At 41.9% G+C, this 21737-nt stretch overlaps 1 protein-coding gene across 1 annotated transcript in view; it reads right to left on the reverse strand.

Annotated features, from left to right (window-relative positions):
• The window catches only part of ANO4 (anoctamin 4), a 129939-nt gene extending 120977 nt beyond the window's left edge, over window positions 1–8962 (reverse strand). The window contains exons 1-2 of the mRNA XM_054988549.1: window positions 8878–8962; window positions 1490–1600 (exon numbers count right to left, since the gene is read on the reverse strand). Coding sequence (XP_054844524.1) covers window positions 1490–1600; window positions 8878–8947 — 181 coding nt within the window. The 5' untranslated portion in view covers window positions 8948–8962. The remainder of the gene's footprint in view (window positions 1–1489; window positions 1601–8877) is intronic.
• Between the last annotated feature and the right edge of the window lie 12775 nt (window positions 8963–21737).

Genomic DNA, 21737 nt, shown 5'->3' on the forward strand with positions numbered 1-21737 from the left:
TCTTCGAACTCCACTTTCAAACCTCATTGGCTGGCTTCAGCTGACCAGCGGGGAGCCCCTCCTCCCCAGTCAGCTGAAGCCAGCTGGTGGGGTTTGTATTTAAAGCACCCTTTTCTCTTTTTTTGGAATGAATTTGTGCCATTTATCTCCACAATTCACCACCTTTTGCATGAGTCAATGCTAAATTTGTCTTCCTCTGGACCTTCTTTCAAGAGCTTTCCCCCTTTCAGAATTTTCTGCATAAAATTTACCAGAATTTTATTTATTTACTAACTTACTAACTTATGTCATTTATAGTCTGCCTTTCTCACTGAGACTCAAGGCGGATTATACAGTTTGAGATTAGTACAGTCAATATACCAAGGACAATTTCATAAACAATGCCATAGGGTAAATAAACACAAGTTTACAAAGACATAACATTAGCAAGAATCCAATACAGAGTTGAAGAAATGCTGAAATGGAACATAAGCAATTCTAGAGCATCATTCATGGACACACACACACACCCCTTGGGTATGAGAGGTGATGAATGAGCCAGAACTCCTTGGCTGCTTTCTTAGGAACCACACCCAATGAGGAGACCTGCAAACTCGGGACTGGCAGGGAAGGGGATGGCCCCAGAACTCTACCTTCGGCACATTGCTTTGTGATTTTAGCCCAAACCACCCATCCATGCCAACTACTGAACACATATTGGATGACATGAAGGGGGATCTAGGCCCCTGAAATGGGATACGGAAGCCCACCATAATAAAACTGGGCATCAGCCCGCCTGGGGTAGTGCTGAAGCATGGCCTCAAGGACTGTCAGTTTTCCTGGGCTGGGGCCCTTTTCCCCCAGACTGGTTGCCAGCAGGGGCACCTGCCCATTTGCTGTCCCTTGCAAGCAGTGAATGGGTGGGAACCTCTGCATATGGGGCATCTAATAAAACAACATAAATGCCCAGTTCAAAATTACTTTAAGTGAAAAACTAACAGTGCAATCCTAAACAGAGTTATTCCAGTCTAAGACCATAGATTTTAATGAGCTTAGTCTGCAGTAAAAATAGTTAAGTTATCCTTATGATCTTCCACAACTAATTTTTTTCTTATTGCATTGATCTGAATACTGGATTTACTTCTTGACATGAGACTATTAATTGAGCTGAGTTATTTGGATCGATTTTGCACATAGAATAATAGAGTTGGAAGGGATCTCCAGGGTCATCTAGTCCAACCGCATGCACAATGCAGGCAATTCACAACTATCTCCGTCTCCACACACCCATTGACCTCTATTCCATGCCCAGAAGATGGCAAAACACCTCCAGGATCCCTAGCCATACTGGCCTAGGGAAAATTGCTTCCTGACCTCAAAGATGTGATCGGCATTACTATGTTGTTGCACCATGTTGTAGGGTTTTTTTTTTTTACATTTTAGCAGGTGTTGAGTCATCTGTATTAGGATTTCTTCAATGCAAAAGTTTGAGACCCACATAGTAACTTACTTTCTTGTATTGCATTAAGAATTTCTGAAAAATCCACATCTCTCTTCTGAACGTCAAGCCTTATTGGTATTTGCGTTTCCAGCTGGCGACCTTGACAAAGCTCTCTTCCTTCTAAAGAAATTGAAGAGATTGGCGGAGTTTGCAATATTTTAACAGCGACTCCAGCAAAGATGGATGGGATAGAAGCAATGCTGCTAAAACTGTCTAGACTTTGGATTCTGTATAGCACTGAAGAAGGCTGCACTTGCATGCTGAGGATTGTCTATTTTGCATTCATTGCCACTGCAAATGCAAAGACAGCCACATGGGAATTTTCTGCACTTTCCTCCAACAGTGACCATTTCCCTGCATTTCCCCCCACTGTAACACTAGAGGGCTTTGAGGGGCTTTTTAAAAAAAATCAGTAAATGGTTATAGTGCTATAGCAATTTCCTTCAGTGGTGTGGTAGGGAAAATGGCAATTGCAAAAGGCTGACAGAAAGAAAATAGTGCCATGTGGATCAGTGCTTTGAAAATGCACACCTTCCATTTAAGCAACATGATAAAGCACTTGGACTTCTCCGCAAAATGATTACAGCAAAGTAAGTTTTGGAAAGAATGACTGAAGATGGGGCACAATTAGACCACATGGATGCTCCAAAAATAGTGTTCTAGTTTGGTAGCTGAACAGTGAAAAAACCTCTGCTTTGTATGGAAGCAGCCAAAGTCAAACCAAGAACTGTTCTGTTCTTTGCCCTACCACCACCCAAAAGTAACCAAAACTTCACCTATGAAACATTTCTTTTAATGGCAACACAGTTTATAAAATGTGGGCTAAAAGGTTTGGGATGAAACCCTAATGAAGTCAGTGAGAATGATGAATCTGTGAACTACATCTCATTTATTACTACAAATCTATTTTATTTTGAACAGTCCTTGAGCATCCCTCCTTGATATGCAAGCTATTTTAGGAGCTTTGTAATGCTAAATCTCTTCTGGTTTGATCAGACATTTTCCTTGATTCTTTGTGTAATTTCACACCTCCTGTGGTAAACTCTCTCTGCTATATGGGTGAGCAGGAATTAAACTAAGGTTAATTTGCCTATAGAATCTGCAAGAGATAGGTGAAATCTTATTGCCGCTACAAAGTCAAAACAATTGTTTCTTGGAGTCTTATATTACAACAATCTATACAAGACACATGCCATACTGTTTCTAGTATCACACTGATTGCTTGTGTCTCAGAGAATTCTGTGAGATTATGAGAATAGATAATGGATTTTGATTTTGCATTGAAAACAGATATCTAGGACTCTGTAATTGATAAAAATGTTATATGCTAATTCCATCACTAGCACATAGAATAAGATTCCATGCTTTGTTTTCAGTGCTAAAGTTTATGTGGTTCTTTCTTTTAACATATACATTTGGTTGTTTAAGCATAACATTGGCATGGATTTCATAAGATTGCATCTTCCCTCTAAATTTGATTTTCTTCATTTTTATACTTTTAAAGGAAACTTTAAATCAGATTTGGTTGCATGTGGATGGGAAAGAATAAACTAGAAAGAATGCTGCCTTACCACAACATTAGGCATAATAAGTAACAGTATCAAATAATTTTAAATAGGACCTACTAAATGTGCCTTTACAACACCTCTCCAAAATTGCCTGGGTTTCAATAAAATACTTTGTTGGTGGTAGTGTGCTCCTCAACTACATCATCAGTTCAAAACTGTTTCATAACATTTTGGGTCTCCATTGAGAAGGAAAGTGGTGCATGCATGTGTGTAAAGTGCTATCAAGCCACAGCCAACCATAGGGTTTTCAAGACAAGAGATAAACAGGAATGTTTTGCTATTGGCTGCTTCTGCATTGTGATGCTGGATTTCCCATCCAAATACTAGAAACAAGGGCCAACCCTGCTTAGCTTCTGAGATCTGAGGAGATCAGGCTAGACCAGGCCATTCAGGTCAGAGCAAAGTGGCATATGAATGCTTAAAAAAACAGATACTGTATTGGTTTGAGCTGCTTGTTCAACTGAAGAACAGACCCATATACTGGTGGTAGTGGAATAATTGGCCCAGTGAACAGAACTCTCATAGATCTCTATATAGGAGTTGGTATAATATGACACTGATCTGAGGGAAGGTACAGATAGGTGAGAGTAGAACCTAGTCATCCTCATTAGAAGGCTATAACCTACTAGAGTTGCTGTTTGACAGAAGAGCAGTATGAAATCTGTCTTAACTCCAAGCAGGTTTAACCAGAATGTAGACACATTTGTCTGAATCACACTGTTTCTTTTTGCCATGGCAATCTCAAATTCATTCCCACGCTTAAGCAACATGGAAGGAACAAGAATAACATACTCATTTCATCTATGGCAACACTAAGAATAAGAACATAAGCAAAAAGATACAGCCTGTGACTTACATGAGAAAATGAAAGCAGGAAGTCAGAGCACACAATGTCACCCAACAGATATTGTATAAAGGTCAACATGCCAAGTTCTATGAAATGCTGCAGCATTATAGAGTATGTTGAAAAGATTACTATGATGGATACATTAACTGTGTGTGAGTGTTACAGCTTTATAACACTTAATAGAAAACAACATAGGCAGACGATCCATGTTCAAAATCTGATTGCACATGCAAAACAGACACATGATTGCTAAAATGTTTTTTAAAAAAGCAATGATGTGCAATGTTGACAATCAGTTTTAAAAAGTTGTTCTTTCCCTCTGTACTGTCATACAATGCCTAGAACAGGATGAAGACATGTTGAGAGTTTGAATTAATATCAAATACATCCAGACTTTAACAAGCCTAAACAGACTAGCCAGTAGGGATATAGACTGATGGCTGGGCAATATATCTCATATACTACTAGGAGGGTGTTGTAGAAAATGCTTTTCGTATGATGAACAATTGTATGCCAGCTGTAATGTGTATGATCACTTGCTATATGAAGATCTGCCAATATTTTGTGTATCTCTCCTTCACTGAGTCATGTTTCTGATTCCTCCTTGATGCAGTGGGGGGGGGGCGCTTAAAATATGATGGCATCGATCTATATTTAGACGTTCTTCATGCTACAGCTGAAGCATGGATCATTCATGAAGGGGAGAATATTTTCAGTGGCTTACCCATGGTGAATGATTGCATGCTTTTGGCTCAGACGTGATGGACACAAGATGTTTCCAAATATCACTCCTGATAAAATTTTCTGAAGACGTGTAAACAGCTGAGGATCAGTCTAGATGAGATGCCAAATTATTTAGTTTGGCGTAATCATGAATGGCTTGTGATTAATTTTACAAACTGGGCAAATGAGTAACAAAATGGTGAATGTAATTCAATGTTAAGTGAAAAGTAATGCACTTAGGGCCTCCTCCAACATAAGTGCTGTCCCTCCCAAAGAGTGCAAAGTGATTGTAATAATATAGAGATGGAGAACCCACCTAGCTAAGCCACGCGGTCATTTTAATTTAAATCTTTGTAAAAAGTCACTTCAAGGAGGTAGATGAATAGATGGATGAATGTAAAGGAACACAGATAAGCTACAAAATAAACCAACTTGTGTTTGCTTTAAACTAAGCATATTGAGAAATACTGACACCAAGTGCATACATTTATTTACCTTTCTCCCCAATGGAGACCCAAAGCAGCTCTTCTACAGCAACTCTGTGAGGCAGGCTATGCTGAGAGCATGTGATTGGCCCGAGGTCACCCAGCAAGCTTTCGTGGCGGAGTGGGGATTCAAATCTGGGCCACCTAGATGCTAGTCCAAAACTAACTATATGCTATACTTACTCATGAGTAGGTTCTAGTGGTGGGACAAAAATTGTTCATAAGAATCACAGGCATTGGGCTGTATAATTCTGTCTAATTGCGTCACTGTGTGTAATACTGCCATTATTGGAGATGTGCAAGAAAAGTAAAAAAATGTTTTGCCATCTTTTAATCAAGGAAAAACTGCAATTTATTTTATAAGTTAATATAAGCATTTATAGACAATTTACTGAGTGCTTAAAAACTTAACAACTCTGCAAAGTCATTTAATGTTGTTTTCCTTATATTGCAGATGGGGGAGTACACTGAGAATGAGAAATAATAGACTGTTCAAGAAGACTACCTAACACATTCATTGCTGAAGTTAATTTGTGTCATGGGCTGGTCAGTTCACAGGTCACACCATATATCAGCTCTCTAGACAGAAATTAAACTTCTTGTTCTGGAGGATGTGGTAGAATTGGGCTAAATATGCACATAGGAATGTGGTACTTAAATTTAGAATTCCTTTTGCACTGCCAAATTGGAAATAAATGCAACAAGCACAGTGACCCCTTTTCAAAAAAAGAAGGAAGAACTTCTTTAGCTTTTCAGGAGGCAGGGGGAATCAACATTTGAATCCTGTGAAGCTGGTAGGGGGGAGTTATCTTTTAAAAAGAAATAAATGTGTACAAATGGTAAAAAGTCCAGTAGCACCTTTAAGACTAACCAATTTTATTGAGGCATAAGCTTTTGAGAACCACAGCTCTCTTCATCAGAGCTATGGTTCTGAAGCTTATGCCTCAATAAAATTGGTTAGTCTTAAAGGTGCTACTGGACTTCTTACTATTTTGCAACAACAGACTAACATGGCTCACTCCTCTGGATATGTGTACAAATGGAAAACATTCAGAGATTGGTGGAGAGGCAAAGGAGCATGTTTCTCATCCTGCATTAAGCCCCCTGCCCCAGCTTGTACTGTCCAGGCAGCCCCACTTTTGAATTGTTCTGCTAATAGAAGGAGTATTGTAGTAAACAAACGTACAAAATGGTTGTTGTGGGTTTTCCGGGCTGTATTGCCGTGGTCTTGGCATTGTAGTTCCTGACATTTCGCCAGCAGCTGTGGCTGGCATCTTCAGAGGTGTAGCACCAAAAGACAGAGATCTCTCAGTGTCGCAGTGTGGAAAAGATGTTGGCAGGTCATTTATATCTACTCAGGAGGGGTGGGGTTGAGCTGAGTCATCCTGTATGTTTTCCATTTGTACACATATCCAGAGGAGTGAGCCATGTTAGTCCGTAGTTGCAAAATAGTAAGAAGTCCAGTAGCACCTTTAAGACTAACCAATTTTATTGAGGCATAAGCTTCGCCCCAGAGCCTGGCAGCAGCCCTGGAACTTGAAGGGGTAGATTCCTACCGCACCACTCCCAGAAACCTTACCTGAGCAGGCAGCAGGAAAGGTACCAATAATAAATAATAGCTTGGCCTGGCAGCAGCCCTGGAACTTGAAGGGGTAGATCCCTATCCCACCACACACAAAGAAAATTCAAGTTCCAATGCACTCTCTCTATCAAAATGCCAACAACAACTGTCTCTCCCTCTCCACTGTCTGCAAAGTCAGAGCTGGGAGCCCCCCTCCCCCCGGTCTTTGCTCCCTTGTAACAAATTTGGAGCTCCACACCTGAAAGGAAGACTTGCCTATCAAGCTAAATTGGGCTTAGACTGGGGTTTCCAGGGCAACAGCAGGAGACAAAGACAGAGTTCAGACAATCCCTGCCTAAGTTGCCAAGGGAATTGATTGCAGGTGTCAGACTGTCTGGCTTGACGAACGGCGACGAACGGCAACGAACAAGGCTTGCAATGACCACCTGTTTGTTTAGAATGGGGCCTCACGAACAGCTTGTTCGTGAACAGCAGATTGGGCTGTTCGTGGCTTTTTTTGGTTTGTATTGCTGTTTGTGCCCATCTCTACTCTTAACTCTTGATTTCAGAAAGTACAGAGTCCATAGACTGGAGTAAATAGGGAAAAGTAAGCAATGCTCATTCTTTATTTGAAGTGTATGAGTGTGAGATGGGGTGGGGGGAATTTAATTTGGGTTATTGTTGATGGTTCTCAGAGCCAAGCTACAAGTGATGCCTGACACAGGTTGGACACTTGTCAGCTTACCTCAAGTTCTGATGGGAAATGTAGGTGTCCTGGTTTTTCAGCTTGGCTCTCCATTTAATTGAAGTTTACAGAACTCCCCCCCCCACACACACACCCAGCAGAGGGGAAGGGGGGCACCCGGTGAGAGCCCAATGCCTGCACTCCCCCCCACGACTGCATGTTCTCCCTCCCATAAACTGCCGCTCTGTAAACTTCAATTAAATGGAGAGCCAAGCTGCAAGACCAGGATGCCTACATTTCCCATCAAAACTTGAGGAAAGCTGACAAGTATCCAACCTGTGTCAGGCGTCACTTGTAGCTTGGCTCTCAGACTACATTTCCAATCCAAACTCTTTCCCCCTAATTCTAAGCCTGCAGCTTATGTCCTTTTGCAGCTTCAGATAAATGAAAGCTGTCTTTCTCTCATATGCTTTTAAATGTTGGATCAAATGGTGCACATTTCTCATCAAAAGCATTACTTGCCTGCCCACAGTTTGCCAGGAGCAGTTTCAGTCAATACAGTTACTAGCAAATAATTCAGTTTGAGCCCCCAGTGCAAAGGGAAGAATAACTGCCATTTTAGAATTTGTGACAGATAGAAATATGAGTAAGGGAATGCCAGAAAGTGCGGGAAATTGTGTTCTCATAAAAGGTGCGGAAAAGACAGAAGCCAAACAGCCTGATACTGTTTTGAAATCGGAGATGTGTGAAGTCAAGGAGAAAAGTCGCCAGTGTTCGGTGAGTGCGCTGTCCCTTTAAGGATGTCTGGAAATGGCCAATGTAACTGGTAGGCTAAAAAAGCATATTTTGTACATGCCCACTGAATGAAAATAGGATGTGACACACAACGTAGAGTGATAAAAGGCCATGCTTGCAACTAGAATACTTCATGGACTGGCCAGAAATGTTCAACATCACTTAAAACACCCCACTAAGCAACTGCTTTGTGCTTTCCATTATGAAAATATACAGATGGACTTTTCTGAAGACCCTCCACAGCAAAGCTGACATTGATTTCCTTTAGGGGGAGGGGACCAATGTTCAAGTGAGAGGTAACAGAGAGAACAAGTTAGTAATTCACTCCTCTCCCCCAGGAATAAAGTGTGTGAAAAAGAAATTACATTGTTGGTACTGAGAAGAGACGGGAGAAGTGATGTCACGATGATATTTCAAGAAATTGCATTAGTACAAGTGTTTATGAATAATAGGTGCCACACAGTGCAAATGTGTTCACTGGGGGATTTTAGATGAGCTGTGATCTCTATTTCTTTCAAAACAGCCAACTGTTTCATCTGTTGCTCTGGATGACTGAAAACCACAGCCACTTTGAACAAGCATACGGAGAAAGACCAGAGTGAACATCAATCTATTGACATCAAAATATAGATTGATTTCCATGCAAGCTTGATCAGATGTTATGAATGTGTTTTATAGCATATATTATTTGCGTAAAGTTCTCTGAGAAAATGTTGGAACCAATATTTTTTACCTGGCTGACGAGTTATGGTTTTCCCAACTGGAGATGGTAGTATAATAGATCCAGAAGATGAGGCCTCCATTTTTATTGACCTTCTGGATTGTGGGAATGAAGAATGCCTAACCACAGATGGACGTTGTGACAACTGATGGCTTGCTGCACTTCTCCTTTGGCAGATCTGAACTTGTTTTTCAGCCCCATGAATAGACAAGCTTATAGCTACCAAAAAGGGAGAAAAAGCACAGTTAGATGCAAAAGGCAAATTCTGAACAAGCATATTATAAACCCTGGTACAGATTTAAATGGAGCTAAAATATATCATTTGAAAAAGGAAAACAAAACGTAAAAAGATTGTTACAAACTCTGGATTTTGATTTGAGATTTGGGAAATTTGCAGATTGATTTAAACAGAAGTGTAGTCTATATTAAACTAGTTTTATAATCCTCTACCAAAGATTTGGATTAAAATTCTGAGAAAAACAGCAGAGACAGGGTAGTATAGAGGCCAAAGTGTTGGGTTTGAATGTCAGAAACCATAGTTCAAATCATATCACTGCTCAGCTGTAATAGATTCTTACTGATTGTGGGCAAGTCTCTCTTTTTCAGCTGAATATATCTTCTGGCCTGAAGATTAAAATATTCTGAATTCCTTGAAGTAAGGGTAGTATGCAAATTTAACAAACTAATAATATGTTTTACACAAATAAGTATTCATTGCATCTGCATATAAATAAATACTTTGCTATGAAATGCTACCAAAAAACATCCTGTTCACAGTGGAATGTCATGCTCTAGTATCACATCAATGGAATAAATAAGAAACAAATTTGCTATTCACAGCTAAGCAAGAGCCTAATGTTTTCTAAACAATGATATGTATGTTTGAAGGTTGGGTGAAGGAAATATGCACCATCTCAGAAAACACAGTAACCTCCAAACCTCCCAAATGATCTCAACAGTCCTTTGTCCCATATTTCATTTATGGGTGCTCTAATGTATTTTTTATAATATCAATTAAATACCTTCCTCTAACCTTAAGACCCCAGGTGGAGACTACTCAGGGGGAGGCACAGGACAGAGCACAGGAGGTGTGCCCCATGAAAACTAATCCCAGTACGAAGTAGGTGACTGGAATTTCCTCACGTTCTGTGGTAGAGAAGAGGACAGCTTCTTTGCCCTAGACAAGGAGATTGCAAGAACCATTCATATCCCATCCAGTCCTCTTCCACCCCCAACTCCATCCCCACCCCACAATGTTTATGATTGGGACAGGGTTACCAGTTGCACTCAGGGAAAGCTTGCACACATCAGATGCCTTCACTAAGCAAGCACTGTAAAACAGGAAAGCGGTTGGGAACAAAGGAATGCCTTTCTTCCTCTCCCTTCCCCCTTAGTCATCATCATTAACCACTCATTTTGCCAGCTTCTTATTCTTTGCACAAGGATGGGATGGACTCACAGCCAAAACTGTTCCACTCAAATACACACAATCCAATTTATACAGACCACAACCTCAAGATGGATGTGCATACAGTCCAAACCACATTCTTAAAACTTAACAAGGCAGTCTGAAATATTAATTCTTCTCACTGTACACCATTCCAAGTATATTTGTAAGCACAGAATGGAAATTCTATGCCAAGTATAGCTCATTTATTTAGTTAGCAAGCAGATTACTGTATAATTCCACATGCTTTATAGTGTACACGTTGCCATGAGGATTCTTGAAAAGAATGTTTTTAAAAAATTCCAGAGATGTGCTATAAAAAGGAGTGCAAGGTAACAATTTTAATAAGTTGGCAAGTTACAAGAGTTTGTCTTGCAATGCGAAGAAAAGCACTAAGGACTTGAAGGCTTTTGCGGAAAACAATCTGTGAAGAAATAACCTCCACCCTAGAATCCTCCTCTATATTTTATTTATTGGGGCTGCACTCTACACATCCCCCAGAGACTATATACTTCATAAGACTGGCAAAAGGAAAACTACAGGAGATGGGTCATCTCTCTCCCCCAAACATGGAGCACCCCAGAGCTTAGTTATGCAAATAGCTCTGGACAAAGTAAGAACAAAAGATTTAACATTTTACAACTTGCTAGGGACAAGGGACAGAGCCCAAAGGCTAGCTAGTATTTTTTTTCCCTCTTAAGGCAGGAAGCTGCCTCAGCTCCTTGGGGAGGATGCAGCTGCCTAAATTCCTCACAACATGTGTAGGAGGTGCCCACCCAAGCCCCTTACCAAGCAAGCACTGTGTGGGGACAGGGAGGAGGTGCCTGCCTAGTGAAGCCCCTCACATTTTATTTATTTATTTATAGTCCACTTTTCTCACTGAGACTCAAAGTGGATTACACAGTGTAGGATTAATATGATCAGTGGCTGGGACACTCAATAGACAATGCAATAGGGTATGAAAAGCAGAAATCCAAATACAAGCACGCATCCAAATACAGAACGCAACAGCACTGAAACAAAACATAAGCAATCTGACATGAGATATTAAATGATATGGAAACTAACCAGTAAAAGCATACCTACATCAACAGACAGGGTAGTATAGTCTACAGTCCCATTATCACAAGCATCTCTCTGAGCCATTTCTCCACAGCACAGTTCTATTACCAGTGTAAAAAAATATCTCCTGAATAATTCAGTTTTGCATAATTTGTGGAAAGCCACAAGCGTGGGAGCTTTCCTGACCTCCTCAAGCAGGCCATTCCACAAGGTGAGGAAGGGCACCAGAGAGCATGGGTGGCAGTTGATTTTGCCCATTTGCAGGCTGGTATCTGCCGTGTTCAGATAAGCAAAGCTGCCATGGCAGAACATAGGAAGAGAGGGGGTCTGTCATGATCTGGCTGTGCCAGGAAGGCCTAGCAAGGCCTCAGAAGCCTGTTAGCAGTGGGAGTAGGCCTGCCTACGATTCCCAGGAACCCCTGGGCCGTTTTGGTGCTCTTTTTGGCCAATCAGAACACAGGGGGCTGGTGCTATATAAGTTTGGGAGAAAAAATAACTGGGTTCTTTCTCCCAGGGAGAAGGCCAGGGGAGGTTTCTGCTAGGGGGAGATGCCCTCATCCAGGTAGGGTGAGAAGACAGGCCTGGCAGACAGAGGGACAGTGAGTTCAGTCGCACTAGAGCCTTTTGTTTATTTTACTTTCACCCATCTATTGTTGCTAATGCACCTTGTTTGTTTGATATTAACTGATCTCCTTGTAAATAAACTCTTTTGTTTGTTGTTACTCTGCTGGGTCCTCACGCCTGTTTATTGGCCAAGCTACGGAGGTCAGAAGGGTTGGGAGGGTCCTCCGGGCCTTTCCAAGGGACCCTAAATCCCAGAGTGGTGGCAGCATAAGGTGGCTCACCCCACCAGAGGCGTGACAGGGTCCCACAAATATGAAGGGCTAAGGCCATGAAGAACTTCGTATGTGATAGCCAAAATCTTGAATTGAGCCCAGTAACTGATGAGTAGATAATGCAGTGACTGCAGAATGGGGGCAATAAGCATTCTCTGACTAGCTCCTGATAATAATTGTGCTATATCATTATGTACTAACTGGAGTGTCCAAATTGGCTTGAAAGGGACACCCATGTAGAGTGTTACAGTAGTCTGCATGTTACCATGGCATGAATATGGGTGACAGATTGGCTGTGTCAAGGTAGGGGGTCATCTTCTAGGCTAGCCTGAGTTGGGAGAAAGCTGTTTTTTTCAATGGTAATAGCTTGCGCCTCTAGCAGCAGTGCTGGATCCAGTATAACCCTAAGGCTCTTTTAAACAGAGTCTGCAAGGGTCAACAAAACCCCAACAAAAGTGGGGAGCACAATGTCCTTCAAGATCTCTGCCTTCCCAACCAGCATCACTTCTGTCTTGTCTGGGTTCATTTGTTTGTTTGCTTTCAACCATTTGATCACAGCTGCCAAGCGGCATCTCAAGATCTCCATAACATCACCAAGGGACTTGGGTAGTGAAATATAGAGTTGGTATCATCTTATATTGATGACAACCAATTCCGTAGCTATGAATGATTTCTCCTAAAGACTTTACATAGAGGTTGAATAACATGGAGGATAAGATTGTGCTCTGTGGTACCCCACAGTGAAGATAGCTGGTTACCAAGAGCAACCCTTTGAGTCTGTTCCATGAGGAACCATTTAAACCAGTTCAAGGCATATCCCTTGATACCTACTTTTGTCTCCAAATGCCTCAACGGGATTGCATGGTCTGTAGTATCAAAAGCTGCAGACAGATCTAGGAAGAGCAGCAAAGATGCATGGGCTTTGTCTCTATTCAGAAGTAGGTCAACAACTAAAGCCACCAGAGTTGTCTCTATCCCATAGCTTGGCCTGAAACCAGACTGAAAAAGGGCCAGAACTCTGTATCACACAGTGAGGAGGCGCCTATTCAACCAAGCCCCAAGCTGTAAGATATATGCCCTGCCTGGCCATGTCCCACACAGGTGGGGACACAGGCAGGCTGGGGGGCTGGCTCTTTCTCCTTCCTCCTTGTTTGGGGGTGGGATCCCATGCCGTGGTTCTGAGGTCCCAACCTTGAGTTCTGCCCATTGCCCCAGAACCACTGCCTCTGGTGCCTGGGAATCTTACGTTCTTATCAGCATCATTTTTTGATCCTGTTATAAAAAAAACCCCCAGACCTGTAGCAATATACTGGTCCCCATTGTTTTCAGCATACTTGTGAAGGATGAATTCCAGAAAGGAAAATGCCCTCCCCCCCAATGGTGAGCCCTTCCAACAGAGACTTCCCCAGGGATGGTATCTCAATTAAGGTGCATGATGAATGACACTAGATATGCACAGAATGGATGACACTAGATATCATGCACACCTTCAGTCAGCAAAATCTCTGCACTAATTTTGTTCCTCTGCACATTGTGACAAAACAACATTCACAGGGTCCTCATTCTGGTCTGGGGATCTGAGGAGGGGAAAAAAACTGTTGATATTCTTGCCAGGAAGTCCTGTTTGTAATATATGCAGCAGTCCTAATGGACTAACAATGGGTTGTGTTTGTGGTGGGGTTCCATGTGTCTCTTGATGATCTTTATATGAAAATGCTTGCAAAAATAAAATGTAAATTATGAGTGAATGCCCCCCCCCCTCCAATATAGACTGGAGCCAAAATAGATGTGTAACCAACTTAAACATTCTCTAGGACGATCTGCATCCCAGTCTTCCAACGTCCCAATAATTTTTCTTGGAGATGCAGGTGGGTCTGGTTAGGCACAGTTTACTGCGTAGTTTACTGTGTTACACCTCTTTAAGAAGGTTCAGGGCTTTCTGTCATGAGTTGTGTCATGTAGATCTTCTGAAGCAGAAAAGTATTTCCAGTTCTGAGGGAATAAGCATATTTAACCAATAGGTTTAGACTACTGCAGTTCTACATATGACTGGATTTGCTAGTCATTTATAATTTACCTAGACATGTGATCCTTATGCTTAACTTCTTGTTAAGTGTCCTACAGTTGCAATCCTTTGTAAAGTCGCTTCAGTCTAAGCATATTTAACCAATAGGTTTAGACTGGTGCAATTCTGCATACGACTGGATTTGCTAGTCATTTATAATTTACCTTGACATGTAATCCTTATGCTTCAAAGATATTTGCATTATTCATTATATAGTTAATAGCTGAGCTGTCCTTATCCTGAGGTCTCTCTGTATAGATACATCCAATATGCCATTTGCCATCAGTGCTGGTACTATCTGGAAAATATCAACTAAGCACTGGAGGAAAGAGACTGAGCCCTCTGTCACTGTTACAGGAGAACATCAATTGCCAGTCCATAAGTAAAGGGCCATAACCTCTAATTATCAACACAGCTTCTGCCACGATAGGTCATAAACTGACAGTAGCTGAGGAAGGGACCAAAGGGACCAAAACCAACCTGCCACATCATCATCACCACCGTCACCAACACCACCACTAACACTGTTATGGTTGGTCACTGTCACCATAGTAACGTGAAATATTCTGAGCCTTTCAAAGGACAAGGCTTTAAATATATGTAATGTACTGATGAATTTCCAGGCGATCCCAAGCATCATGCCCAAAACAAGCTCATAATATGGGCATCTCCATACATATGATCTCATATGTACACTGCCACAATTCATGAAAAGTAAAGTTACATTTTATTTCCAAAATTATATAAATACCCCATGTTACAGTAATGGACTTGTAGCCTAGGCTGGGCACCCCTGGATCCCAAGGCCCGGTAACAACAGCTCTATTTCCCCTTCATACTCAAGTCCTGATTTCCAGCATAAAATTCAGCTTATACCACATTCCTGGTCCAACACTGTACGCACTCATCATCTGATGTTATGTGAGTGTAACCCCCATCAGATTTGTGATAGTATCAGTCTTCTGTTCAGTGAGAAGAAGATAACTAAATCTAGTTAGAGCTGCTGACAGGGTAAGGTAAACCTACAGCGTTGTGTGTAGAAAATTCTAGGACCCTGAGTTACCTTGGGGGGCCTGGAGATACAAGTGAGGTGCTGGTGGTGGAAAGTAACAGCATACTTGTTCTAATGAAGCATATCTTGCATGAACTTCTGAACATGGGAGGGCCCAAATGTGGTATGAAGGGTCTTCCAGAAGGATCTTTGATTGAATGTCAGAGGTGGTTCTTGGTGACCCTGAATGTAGTCCTCTGATGTTAACCAGCTGTGCAGCACAATTGTGAATATCTAATGGGCTATGTACATTCAGTCCTAGCTACTGGATTGGCTGGGAAATCTCATGTGGGGAGGGGCTGTGGTAGAGCACCTGCTTGGCATTCATAAGGTCCCTGGTTCAAACCCCATCATCTCTAGTTAAATCATGGATCAGGACATAGGTGATGCGAACAGCCTTTGCTTGAGACCCTGGAGAGCTGCTGCCAGTCTGAGTATACAGTACTGACTCTGATGGGCCTATGGTCTGATTCAGAACACAGCAGTGTCAAGTGTTTACGTGCAGTGCCCATAAGTGTGCATGATACTTCCTCCAGTTAAGGATTATTGCACAGGATCAATACTGGAACAAAACTCCAGATTTTAAAGCCAATCTTTTGCTTCCAAGTAGAGGAGTCAGACAAAGGGTTGGGTATTATTTGAAACAAGTCAGCCCTGCTAACCTTTTCACTGAGAGAAAGCAAACATTAGATTACTAATCGTCCTAAGCAGTCATTTCTCCTGCTCCTTTCTCTTTCTTGACAGATTTAACACATGCTGAAGAGGTTTAGAATTAAAGCAGAAAATTACATGTCACTATAAATCATTTAGCCTCATAGTCACAATTTAATTAATAGTTTTAAATAAATATAGATTTATGGTTCCATCTTGGCCACATAAATTAGCCTGTAACGCAACAATTGAATGGTTTTGCACATGAGAAAGGTATTTTGTGAGCTTGCCCTCTGATCACTGTGGCTCAATCTATCCTACAAGACAAAAGGGATGGAAATGTGTCTTACTGGTTGCAGATACTTCCTCAGTGGGCCTTAAGTAAAAGAAAAATAGGTTTATTCTAGTGCCCCTTGGTGGTGGTGGATAATGCCATCAAGTCATAGGTGAGTTATGGTGACCTCTGCTGGGGCTTTCAAGACCCATTCGGACCTGGAAAAGATTGTCCCCTCACACCTCTTAGCTGAAGGGAAGGGTCAGGTGTGCATCTGTGTAAAAAAGAAAGGGCAGTTTTGTTAGTGGAAAGACAAAGAGAGAAGCAGACAGCCACAGCCGGAGTTGGCTAAAGCAGCTTGAGGATGCAGGATCTCTCTCTTTCTCTCTCACTCACTGGGGATCTGATGTGGGGTAGTAGATTTGCAGGCTAGTATGCTTATTTGTCTCTACCTGTATATTTGTAAATAAAACAAATACTGGGGGTGCGTAGAATGCAACAAGCTGGAAATACACATAAAAAGAAGTGTTTCATTTTATTGAAGCACCTTCCAGAATGCTGAGCCAAATCTGAGAAACCAAGTTATAACACCCCCCTCCCCCTAAAAAGTTTGTGTGTTTCATTTCAGTTCTTCTTACCATGCAATGGTACCTTCTGCAGTCAGGCATATACTAGGCCAGCAGGATCTTATTTCCTTATTGGCCTTGTCTACCAATTGGATCCCTTACGTTACATTATACCATCTAATTAATTCCATTAGTGGGAAGGGGGAATGTGCACGATGTGCATGAATGCATCTTTCTTTGCTGGCAATCATATTGTCTCCCAACCAATCAGGTCCTCACAAGGGGAGAAGCACCAACTGTCTCCACCTATTGACTTCAGAAGTGTTTGCATGCACCCTCCCCCCCCCCCCCCGTACTACCTGGGCAACAGCATTGTCTCTCTGCCAACCGGGTCCTCACAAGGGGAGGAGCTCTGAGCCCTCCCTGCTTGTCAGCTTCAGAAACATTCATTTAACTCTGTTTGAGGAAAGGGGGAATTTGCATCTTCCTCCCCCCACCCCGCCGACCCTCATCATGGGAACAAAACTGCAAAGCACAAGGAAGCATGGTAGCCACATGCAACGCCAGGATGCAAAGGTAATAATTTATTGGCACTATCATTACATAGAAAAAGAAAAAAGTGAACAAAATTGTCACTGCTGTGTGCTGATTGGAGTGCTCTCCTGCTTGGGCTCCCCCCACCCCCGCTGCTCTGCTACTGCTTTGCTGGTCAGTTTCCTGCAATAGTGAGTGCCTGTTGACACAAGCCTTCTTTGGGGTCCATAGTTGTGTGTGTAGTATACTTGAGGAAAAACTCAGTAGATCGTTGGTTTAGAGGGAGGGGGACTAATGGTCAATGCAGTTTTTGGTTAAATGAGAAAACAGTTGCTCCAGAGCCTCATTTCTCTACCCCCCTTGAAAAGAATAGTGTGTGCATGCACAGCCAACATTGGCACTTTCCCCAAGAATTCTTTGGGATCTGTAAATATCAAACCCCATTGATGTGTGCACTCAAACACAGTCAATGTTTTAGAGGAAGGCTGTGTTCTGTGTGATTTTGGTGCCATTAACTGCAAAAACATCTGTCCCAAAGAGTATCTAAAGCCTCATTGCAAAGAACGGGTCCAAAACTCATGATAACTCATGATAACAGAAAAACCAAATGGATTAGAACCGAACTGGCAACTCTACAACCAAAAAAGTGTAATAGTAGATCGTTCAAAACCCGAGATTCGAAACTTAAATAAAAATTTTCGCAGTACACACCCCTAGCAAATACTACATATCTTCCATAAATTTAGTGTTCTTTTTCCTCTAAAGGGAACCAGCTCACACTAGTCCATGGAATTTTAGCGAAGTGGAGCATGTGTAATGGTATAAATTACAGAAAGGCAACTGATTTAAGCAACCACAAACGTTTCATAAACTAGACTGCCGAGTTGCTCTTTTCCCATGACCCCTAATTACAAATTATTACTGTATTTCTTTCTGTACGAGTTTATTAACATTTTTTCTAAACAATAATGTTATTAACAATGCAGGGGGGAATATGTTTAATGCCCCCATCCCCAAAACTCTGAAACATGACTACTTGTAAGTGGAATTTTTGATAACATGTATTTTACACACAATGAAGCTTTATGTGACTTGACTACAGTGGTCCAAGCAATGGTCACGTCTAGGTTGGATTAGTGTAACGCGCTCTACGCTGGGCTTCCCATGGGCCTGATCCGGCGGTTACAGCTGGTACAGAATGCAGCAGCGCGGGTCATTGCTGGAGCACTGGTGTGGGAGCTTATTACACCGGTGCTACGCCAGCTGCATTGGCTGCCAGTGGAGTACCGAATCAGGTTCAAGGTTTTGGTGTTAACCTACAAAGCCCTACGCAGACTGGGACCGACGTATCTGAGGGACCGTCTCTCACCATATGAGCCCTGGAGGACTCTCCGCTCTGGTGGAAAACATCTTTTAAGTGTCCCTGGCCCTAGGGAGGCCCGCCTGGCGTCAACCAGGGCCAGGGCCTTTTCGGTCCTGGCCCCAACCTGGTGGAATGCTCTGTCTTGCGAGACAAGGGCCCGGCAAGATTTGCTTGCATTTCGCTGGGCCTGTAAGACAGAGCTATTCCACCAGGCATATGGCTGACGCCGGGCAGTGCCCCCCCCCCGTGAAGGGGGGGGGTTAAACCATCGCCCCTATGCGAACACAGAGGCATGTATGAACCACTATGCAGCATGAACTGTAATATTTAATGTTTTTAAATGTATTATTTAATGTTTTTAAATGTTTTTAATGGTGTTTGTATTTGTTATCTGCCCTGAGCCTGCGAAAGCGGGGAGGGCGGAATATAAATATAATAAATTAAATTAAATTAAATTATGTTGCACAATGTGTGTGTGTGTGTTGGGTATTAAGGAAAAATCTCATTGCTTCTGGCGTAATTTAAAGATGGATCAAATTAAGACACAAGAACGAATATAGACTACCATATTCTACAGTCAGGAATTAAGACAAAGCATTTAGGCTGTGCTGTATTGTCCTTTCCCCATTCTTTGCTTTCACTTCTGATTTGACGCCTTCAGCTTTGGCAGTACCAAACAATGTAGAGCCATAAATATGTTGCAGAGAGGGAAAGTGCTGGTGCTGATTTTAGTGCCAGAACTAAAGAAGTTATTTTTTGGCAACGCTATAGTCTTTAAACTGTACTCTGTAAACTGCTGCATTCAGTGCAGGATTTGATCACAATTGTTAGCATAGTAAGGCAATGGAAGGAGTTGAGAAATTAAAAAATCTTTCTTCAAAGTCTTTAAAAAATGCTTAGAGTGTTAGCATCAGATTACGTGAAGCTCTGATTCGATCCATTTCTTTGCTTTGTGTTTGCAAACATTCTTCTGAAATTCAGTGTACTTATCAGTGACTTGCAATAAGCACTGGGAGGCTACTATCCAGAAAGAGAGGGACGAATAGAAAGAAAAAGCGATGCTTCTGGCATGCATGTGCGGCGTGGGGATTTGTTAGCCAGACTGGGCAGCAGACCTACATCTGCTGCTTCTGGAAAAGAGAGGGGGGGAGGGACCCTTCAAAATTAACAAGTATGCATGTGATTTGTTAAATGTTTTTGTTTACATTAGTTTGAGGCTCCAATCTGAGCTGAAGCGAGTGTCCGCACAAGGTGCAAAAGCAGTCAAAGAGGTGACCATTGTCATGGGTGTGTGTGTGATCTGTGTAAGAAATTAACTGTCTTGCAATCTGCAAAATTCATATTTTGAAGCAGCAGTAGATGAGGGATCAAAGGAGTGTTTGATGTTTTGAAGCTCAGACTCTACTCCTGCCTTGCGGCCTTAAGCAAGTCACTTGATCCCTTCTAGTCCAGACCTGTACATGCAACAGCTGCAAAAGCCAATTACAGGTGGAAGTAGTATGCAAAAGTTTGCAAGTCATTCAAGAGACACTCTGATGCACACTAAAGGAAGGCTGCATGTGGTGTCTCTTCACAGACTTAGATGTCATACCCCATATATCTAAATGAATAACTTTTCAAACAAGTCTACTTCACACTTCATTCTTCAGTCATAATTTTTATTGTATGTGACTTGGCATCTGTGGTTTGGCTTACCTTCTTCAGTTATTTCCTACTTTTTGAACAGAACAAAATTGTAATCTGGATTGTGTTAAACTGCTCTGAGAGGGCCAAGCATTTTGTTTGGATAGTATTGCTGGCAAGGGACTTATATGAACATGTAGTAGCTGTGTACCTTAGAATGATGAACAGTGCATATTCTTTGGGCTTCATCCGTGATCCATTATCTGGCACACATGAGAGTCCTTGGCAGGGTGGGAGATTTTCTAGCACCTCCATTTTGAGGAAGGCACCAACTTTTACTACAGCTGACAACATTTCCTTTGTCAGCTCACGGGATTGTAACTAGAGATGGGCACGAACCAAAATACAAACCAAAATTCATGACGAACCAGATCAGTTCATGGTTCGCGAACCAGCAGTTTGTCAGATCCCATTTCTGATAAACCACCACAAACTTTAGGCTGGTTCATTTGGTTCATTTTTCAGTTCATCACTGCAGACAGCCTGGCACCGATCAATCAGTTTCCTAGGCAACAGGGGATGGACTTCCTGCAGACCTTCTGCTGACCCAGAAGTGACCTTCTGCTGACCCGGAAGTGGTGATTTGCTGGCCCAGAAGTGACGTTTTCACGAACCAAAATGAACCAATTCATGAACCTGGGCAGGTTCACGAAAGTTTGTGGTTCGTGAAACGTGATGAAGCTGCAAAGTATAAAATCCAAAACTTCAAAGTATGTGATTGGGTTGTGAATTTATTAACAGAGCACATGTATTTGGACCTATTTTCATTTGGAATCTTAGTTTGTGCCAGCCTGTTTGGACATTACTTCTGCACACAAAATCTACCATAGAATCAGGAACAGATTTTGTTTCCTCCCTGCTCCTTTCCCTTGCCACAGAAAATTGAACTGGGAAATTACACATTTATTTTAGGGCAGGTCTCCTAATCTGGTCATTCACTTTTCCTTGCAGATAATGAAGTGGTGAGACAGGCAAGGAGTGGGGGTGAAAGAAATGTATAAACCTAAATTCTGCTCCTGATCTCAATGCACACAGAGGCAAGATGAGGAAGAAATGGTCTCTTAACAGGTTATCAGATTTAAACAAAACATTTGTGTGCCTTGCATCTTATCATATTTGATATAATGATTCCTGCTCTGCACTCCTGACATAATTTACATTAAGCTTCTCTGAACAGATAATATAGTCTGCCTCCCATAATGGTTACTTAATAATTCATTTAAAAAATTATTCCTAGAAAGAATGGTGTAAAATCTCACAAAATTGTAAATGTTAAAAATTTCGGAGGTGGGGGGATACATGTACTCCATAAGAGAAATACAGGGTTTAAATAACTTCCT

Source organism: Eublepharis macularius, chromosome 9 (assembly GCF_028583425.1).
Source record: "Eublepharis macularius isolate TG4126 chromosome 9, MPM_Emac_v1.0, whole genome shotgun sequence".
Lineage (NCBI taxonomy): Eukaryota > Metazoa > Chordata > Lepidosauria > Squamata > Eublepharidae > Eublepharis > Eublepharis macularius.